The 8,868-nt window shown below is 30.3% G+C and overlaps 1 protein-coding gene across 1 annotated transcript in view; it reads right to left on the bottom strand.

The window, feature by feature from the left end:
• The window catches only part of LOC111635975 (multidrug resistance-associated protein 4-like), a 24,342-nt gene extending 16,085 nt beyond the window's left edge, over positions 1-8,257 (bottom strand). The window contains exon 1 of the mRNA XM_023381129.1: positions 8,064-8,257. Coding sequence (XP_023236897.1) covers positions 8,064-8,128 — 65 coding nt within the window. The 5' untranslated portion in view covers positions 8,129-8,257. The remainder of the gene's footprint in view (positions 1-8,063) is intronic.
• Between the last annotated feature and the right edge of the window lie 611 nt (positions 8,258-8,868).

Genomic DNA, 8,868 nt, shown 5'->3' with positions numbered 1-8,868 from the left:
CGTTTCTGGAACGTTTACAATCGTTCTATAATCGAACCAATATTCGAATTTTATGTTAGAATTTAATTCGAACAAATTCGAACAAAACATTCGAAATAGAAAGCCACTTTTAACCACTTTCAAGCCCATATCTCCCGCACCCTTATAGCTATCGAGAGACAACTACCATAGTGCACGAATGGAGACATGGGGCGACTACCATATACAAACAATATTCACGTGCGATGTGTAGTTTTGTTGGAAAAGTGAAATATAGTAACATACATGTCCATATGTATATATATATAGGTATAGATATATAGATATCAACAATTACTGTCAATATTCAAGCAAGAAGTGCAAATTTTCAAAAACACACAATGAAAAATTATTGTGTTATTAGCTTTAACTTTAAACTTTAAGTAATTATTACATTTGATTTTTAATTCTTTAATTTATATCTAAATTGCTATTTATATAAATTATGTATAATTTTCTAATGATTTGTATGTTCATTGTATCTAAGTGTTTCGTTTTTTGGGGGAGAGGTGGTTTATCTCCCTGCATCAAGGAGTGTGTCCAGTATGCGTAATAAAAATAAAAAAACACACACACAATGAAAAATTATTGTATATATTACCACCATGAACAAATGCGGCTCTTTTTGAGTTACCTGCGGCTCTTGCTGAAAGTGTTAATTTCTGCTTTTTGTTATTATTTTTATAACTTTATTTCCCCAATTTTGTAAAAATATGTATATTTAAAAAATTCAATATTCGTTTTATATAATATTTATATTATATAATAAAACCACGATACAGAACTGTGGTACAGAATAGAAAAGTACAGAACTGCGGCTTCCATGCATTTTGCAAAACCTATATTTCGGCTCCCACTGAACTCTTGCTTGCCCACCCCTGGTGCAAACATTGTCACGTTAACCCTTCTAATCAAAAATGAAATCATGGACTCTATTTTTTTACATTTAAATGAACCCTCCTTACANTTTATATATATATATAGGTATAGATATATAGATATCAACAATTACTGTCAATATTCAAGCAAGAAGTGCAAATTTTCAAAAACACACAATGAAAAATTATTGTGTTATTAGCTTTAACTTTAAACTTTAAGTAATTATTACATTTGATTTTTAATTCTTTAATTTATATCTAAATTGCTATTTATATAAATTATGTATAATTTTCTAATGATTTGTATGTTCATTGTATCTAAGTGTTTCGTTTTTTGGGGGAGAGGTGGTTTATCTCCCTGCATCAAGGAGTGTGTCCAGTATGCGTAATAAAAATAAAAAAACACACACACAATGAAAAATTATTGTATATATTACCACCATGAACAAATGCGGCTCTTTTTGAGTTACCTGCGGCTCTTGCTGAAAGTGTTAATTTCTGCTTTTTGTTATTATTTTTATAACTTTATTTCCCCAATTTTGTAAAAATATGTATATTTAAAAAATTCAATATTCGTTTTATATAATATTTATATTATATAATAAAATCGCAATACAGAACCGCGGTACAGAATAAAAAAGTACAGCACTGCGGCTCCCATGCATTTTGCAAAACTTACATTTCGGCTCCCACTAAACTCTTGCTTGCCCACCCTTGATATATCACACCACGCTTCTAACTACTACATTCGAAAAGATATTTCAAACATTTCTTAAGTGATATAAGGTAAATTTATAGCGCATACAAAACCTGCTATATTAATGTGAAATTTTCAGCCGATACTAACATTCACAGTTATAGTAATCTTTACTTCTTAAGATGAAAATTTTATTTTGAAATCTTCATTTATCGAAGTTATCCATTTTCACGAATCTTTAACGATGACATCAAGAATAACGTACACGGGGAAAAGAGTAAAAAAAATCACAATAGTGAATAAAAATAAACCAGGGGCGAGACCGTTTTCATTACAAGAAAATGTTGTAAAGTAGTGCTGCCGTGATATATCATGACATCACAAAAATTATAACTGTGAGTTTTTTAATTTGTTTTAGAAACTGAATAAAGGAAGGCTAAATCAATAATTGATTTTTAAAAAAAATGTTCTAGAATCAAAGAAGTTTATCCAAAAAATATACATATTTCTATAACAAAAACTTTATTTGCCACATTAATTATTATTGAATAATACTGTTTTAGCAGAAATAATGATTGTTTCATACGTTTGTAAAGATGTGAATTAAAGTGTTTTAATAAAATAGATTTGTGGCTGAAGTTTTCATAGCGAGAAAAGGCCGCATGCTCTCTAATAATTTTTTATTTTAATCTTTGACTAAGATTTCTTCTCTTTGCTAATCAGAAACATCGCCAGTGTAATAAGTCCTATTAATAAACAAGGCCCAAGTAGAGAATGTATACAGAGAAGTATAAATGGTAAGTATGAAGACACAAAAAAAATATAAATTTACAATTTACTTCCACATTAATCTCTCTCATTTTATAATTAATTGAGAAAAAAATTCTTCCTGGTTTATATGTGAGGCCCCAAAAATGAGTTGAAATTAAATATTTATTATTAGAAATTTATTAAAACGAAACNCATAAATTAGTGAATAACATTCACGGATTTAAATGTGTGTGTAAAACAATTCAGTGATTCATTATTCTTTTTATAACTGATGTGAGAAATATAATTGAGCTGTTATCATTGCTCAAATTTTTATTAATGTGAAGCCCCAAAAATGAGTTAAAATTAAATATTTAATTATTAGAAATTTATTAAAACGAAACAAGGAGAAAAATCGTCTATTGTTAAAAACCGATCAAAGATCGAATTAGTTGTGTTAGTCATATGAAACCACGACGAGAGAGAAAAAAACGCTATTGATGTAAACAGAACGTGATAATTTTAAATAATTTATAATTGTAAACAAACGACCTCCAGTAGAGATGGACCTTTGAAAAGTCGCTCATATGCACTTAATTCGACCATAGAAATTTTGAAAAGAGGAAAGATTAATGACGAAAAGGACATCGCGTCGTGTCGTTAAATTTCAAAAACGTCACAGACTAGACAACAATGGCGAAAAATATGAGCGCAAGTTTCAAATTTCCATCAACATTTTGCATCCAGAGTTACGGATGGTGTCAAGTAGATTTTTCAAGGCGAATCTTTCTCGTGACTCGAAAAGGAGTCGTTTTTCGCTTAGAGACAGACGAGGGAGCCAATCAGAAAACAAAGCCAAGAACAGAGATTGATATAATCCCCGATCTTGAAGGACAAGGGGGAACACTCGGCAAGACGGCTCACGACAGGACACTCGGCAAGACTGCACTCGACACGACACTCGGCGAGCCAAGACAAAAGTGTGTGAAAATTCGGAAGTGCTGAGTCAAATAAAAACTGGAGAAGAATCTTTTTCGTCTTGGTGCCGATACCAAAATCCTGCTGTCGTGACCAATGGAGTCTCACGAACCAGAAAACATCACTGCCTCGAGGCCGACTAAGCAATAAACCGCTACAGGAGCATCGACGCTATCGACGTCCAAACAGTCGATTGTATTTCGACAATATTTGTTCCTAGGTGTAAGTTTAAATTTATGTTTAAAATAAACGGGTTCTGTGAGATTCTTGTCATCTGTGTCTCCTGCGCCACACCCACACGCGTTCGACCCTAGATCATTCTGACGCGGGATTAACGATTCCCCCCAGGAAGTCAGCGAACTTACATATACATGGTTTCAAATTAAATGCCTTAAATCTGAACGCTTATAAGGATGCAACAAATATAATAATCTCAGCCAATGGGTAGTTTATGCTGTGTTAGAAACGAAATTGAAATATGTTTCTGTTAACCAGGACGCTTGCTACGAGTTCTTTCTGCAAAAATAATGCTAGTGCAGGAGAACGCTCAAGAATGTTTGACACTCAACGCGTGCATTTACAAAACATGATTGACGCTGATTAAACAAAAAAAAGCATTAATAATATCATAAATTTATGAATTCCTGTAGGAACATGTAGTCTATATGGTGGCATCAGCTATTGGCAGAGGAAGAAGCAGTATAATTTAGATTGGTGAGAACAATAAAACAAAAGAATATTTGTTATAATTTTAATGCTTGTAGAAAACGTGAAGGAAATCCTTCAAGTTTTGAATTCATAGGCGATCTTGTCCCCATGTTCTATGTGCATGGGAAACTTCTGCTAAATATGCTATAACATAAAGTCCAAACATACTCATAGGGGGACCATGACTGTTTTGTTAAATGGTAAACATAGCCACAATAAATGCATCGGTTAAATACTTGCATGCCAGAAAAACCAATTCACAGGAGAAAAAGAAGCCTTTCCTAACATTGAATGTTGTCTACTTGTTTTTTACAAATGTAAAAGTACAACAACCAAAGCTTCGTACAAACACAAGAACTTAAAACAGAGGTGTGTTTTAAAATTACGAATTAATCAGTTGGGTGATATTTGTAGATCTATTTCAAGGCACAGAAGGCAGTGTAATCTACAATCAATGTTGCCACATCTACCAAATCTTCGGTAAATCTACGGATTTTGGGACCGATCTACCGATTGAAGCACCAAATCTACAGAAAAGTTTATGATAATTTAAGAAAGAAATTTTTCTTTTCAATGTAACTAAAAATTCTCAATAAAACATTTCTTTGTACCTTCATTTCTTATATAATGTAAGAGTCTTTAGTGAAAAGACTTTATCTGGTTTTGTTGAGAATATCTTGTGTCTGCCCCATTCTTCAGCTAATGTAGAAAGAATATTTTTGTAAATAAATCTGTTAAACAAGAAACAAAGAAATAAACTGAGCTCTGAAACAATCACTGGCTTACTTCTTACTAAACAATTAATTGGAAAAAATTACTGTTATGATTTTCCTGTAAAAGATAATTTAATGGACTTCAAACTCACATTTGAGTTATAAATAAACACTTGGCTTTATTTCCATCATTTTAGTTGATACGTGACCAGTGGCGGAGCAAGACCTAAATTTGATGTGGGCAAGGTACATTTTGCGAGGCCCTCTGGTGGCGCAAAAAGACGGATTTTATAAAATAAAAAGCAGTTGAAACTGTCAAATTTATATTCATAAAAATGCAAACTATATTCTTTGACTAACATTACTTGAATAAAAATTTTAAAAATTTAAAGAAACAGAAATTTCCTGCTTTTAGCCTTACTGAACTCCTTAATAATTGTATCGTAATTCAGCTTATATACTATATAGGCTTCAATAGATAAAACTGCCAAAGCTGAAAGTCTTTCCAGACCCATTGTATTTCTTAAATAATTATTTATTAGTTTTAATTTTGAAAAGCAACTTTCAGCGTAGGCGTACTTACCGGTATTGTTAACAAACTTCGAATGACAATGGAAATATTTGGGTAAATTTCTTTCGTTATTTTCTGTTATGTATTGGAGCAACTGTTTCACATTTTTAATGAAGTTGGATAAATTCGGAATCATTGTTTGTAATTCTTCATATAATTCGTAAGGTTGGAAGTCACTGCTCTTACCCACTTGTAAGACTGAGCTTAAATCTTGACAGTTTTTTAATATTTGCTCTTTTCGAATATTTTTTAACTCGCTAAGAGCATAGAGAAAACCAAAATTTAGAAAAAGTTCCGGGACTTCGAGACACAAGACGTCCCGGGACCCAAATCCTAGATTTCACCAATCAGCGCTTAGTAGCGCTACAAGACGTCTGCTGATGGTGCAATGTCTCTCAACCAATCCGTGGTCGAGTTTCCAAAATTTGTCAGATTGCCCTTTCTATGTCGACAACCGTGGTTCGTCTAAGATGGAAAAGCGCGGGAAATCGTGTAACGGGCGATTCCATCCCGACATTATTAATCAAATATTTCAAGCAAACAAATAAACTCCAAAATTGATGATGTAATTTTATTATTACATCCACTGTTATCTATTGACTCCTTGATCCACTGTAATGCTTTTCCAACATTATATATCAGTACTGTATAATTACATTTCATATTATATATATGTACAAAAAAAATAGAGAAACAGTCTGTATGTGGATAGAAGTACAACTACTAGAAGAATAACAAGAACTATGAAGACAAATTTAATCTGCTTATATATAAACAACTTTAACTTAATATCAACAAAATATTTTATTCCTTATTTTAAATCATGGTTGAAGGGTTGTAAAATATAAGCGATATTTAAATTATCCAACGTATATTGTCAACAAGTGAATTCTTATTGTGACAAATTCAAAACGTATATTAAATAAATTTTTCTAGCGTTAAATATTTTCTCTTCTTTTAAATGTATATATTATATTAATATATTAATTTCGTATAACTCAAAAAAACGATAAATTTGTTTTATTTTTAAAACCCATTTTTCAGTTTTACCAATCATTCTTTTAGTAAATTGCGTTATAAATGTAGGTGTGAAATATTATTAATATGCGTAAATCGTCGTTCGCTATTCGTAAGATCGCATATTAAAATTTTTGTCCTGATACATACATGCATCAAAGTGTTAATGACAAATTTTCATTACATTGCAAAAATATATTTTATTGTATGATAGCCAGCTATTACCTAAATTATAGATAATAGCTTTGTTAGTTTCCAGAAAAAATGATTAAACTTAGTGACAATAACAGTATAATTATGCAAGGAATAATAATTTATCTTAACTTAAATTTCTTATAGAAACTTCCATCTTTCTACTGCATGAATACTTATACTGTATAAGATATTACGGAGAAATAAATGATAAAGTTGACTTTCGAAATATATTTTGAATAACATATGGGAATAGAATATAAACTAATTCAATATCTACTACAGTATAACAATGCATAATTGTTTGACTGAAAAAATATTTATAACTTATATATATCAAAGTTTTGTCAACTACACATCAATTCCTTATGAATATATAAATTTCGCAATTTCCTGCAAGTAGCAGGTTTTGCTGTTGATTCTCCAGTTCGGTAACATTAAAACACTTAAATACAAAAATTATAGTAAATTTATGCACATACAGTAGAGCCTCGATTATCCGACTCAATTGGGGATTAAGGTTGGTCGAATAATTGAAAAGTTGGATAACCGAAAAGTATAAAAAAATCCATTATTAGTGTAGTATATTATTATATCCCATGTAATTAGTATATTAGTATATTAGTATATCGCTATTAACCTACTTCGCGTTGAAGTTTCATCGATGTTAACCCTAACAAAAATTTTTTAAAATAATAATCGTCGCTATTGTATCGTTAAAAATTAAAAAATTAAGCCTCGTTTAAATAGTGGCTCCCTTTCATGGTCGACCAGTGTTGCCAGCTAAAACACGTAAAAATAATATTAATGTAGCCAAAACATAGCCAAATATTGTAGCGCAACATAACTAGCTGACATTTGAAATTTACCGACTAGGTCGGTTAACCGAGGTGTCGATTAATCGGGGATCGGATAATCGAGGCTCTACTGTACCTATAAAAACTAATGACATTACACAAATGCAGCAAACAGTTGCTTAACTCTCCCGACAACATTTCATGGCGTCATCTGTTATGAAATTGTATTTTATAAAAACACCTATTTATACTGTAGTTATTATAAAATGACAAAAAGTTCGTTTTCACGGTATTGTTGAAAATTATAAAAAAATAATTTTGATTTTACTCGAGATATGTCACACAATCCCCCTTATGTCTCCCTTGACTATTAATAACCACAATTTAATAGCATTTATTACCTTAATAATGATATCTCCTTGAGAAATCTAAAAAATTTTTGACAAAAAGCACACAAGTAAATATGCTCCAAACACGGCGAACAAAGTCGTGCCACGCACATACATATACACTAACATCCATACATACAAAATAAACGCTCCAAGTTTTTTGCATTTTTCGACGTTTAAAGTTGTCCTGAGTCCAAAAAATGTAAAAATATTAAGGGGAATCATTTTTGACCGATTCCTATACTTTTCTTTTGCTTTATTTTTGAAAAAAATTGCATCTTTAACTCAAAACTAAAGTCATATTACTAAAGAGTTTATTAAACAATTATTAAAACGTTTAAATAATTTTACATACCAAAAAAACGCACGAGAGAAAACACCAGCTGAATCGAATGGGTTACTCTTCTGTTTCCTCTCCATTTTGTATTAATATCTCGCATCTGAGATGAGCTATAAACTGAGTGTGCAGTATTACTTAAAAAGTCTATACATCTACCACACAAAAATTATTAGCATATTAAAGTGTAAAGGTTTATTCAGTTATTTATATTCAAAAAACCTTGAAATAATAAACAGTTTAATTGCGATATCAAGAAAGTGGAACGTTACTAATATAATAGAAATATTTTACACTTTATGTTATACTAAAAATATAAAATGCTTCTACTACACTGTATATTACAACTTAATATATATTACAATAAAAATATTACACTTCATTTAAAACGATGGATTGTATGAAAATTGATAAATATATTACAGTTAATTATTTTATATAATAAAAAAAGCTAGCGAGCAATTACTTCAATTCGGTATTATATTTATGTAGAAATAATCAAAATTTAGTGAAACTATGCTGCAAATAAATTACTATTTACATAATTTCTATTTAATTCATTAAATATATGATAAAGATTGTGTGTCATATCTCGAGTAAAATCAAAATTATTTTTTTATAATTTTCAACTATACTGTGAAAACGAACTTTTTGTCATTTTATAATAATTTATAATTTATAATTTATAAAGTTTGAGTTGCTGAAATAGGACAAAGATTAATTGTAAAAGCGTTGTTTATATAAAAAATCTTTCAATGTTTCTTTATCTGATAAGATCAGTTTTCTTGCCAAATAATCTCGATAAAAATACGTAGTTTTACTT

Source organism: Centruroides sculpturatus, unplaced genomic scaffold (genome assembly GCF_000671375.1).
Source record: "Centruroides sculpturatus isolate CEXI.00-Female unplaced genomic scaffold, Cexi_2.0 scaffold880, whole genome shotgun sequence".
In the NCBI taxonomy this organism is placed as follows: domain Eukaryota; kingdom Metazoa; phylum Arthropoda; class Arachnida; order Scorpiones; family Buthidae; genus Centruroides; species Centruroides sculpturatus.
This window is presented reverse-complemented; position numbering and strand designations above follow the sequence as displayed.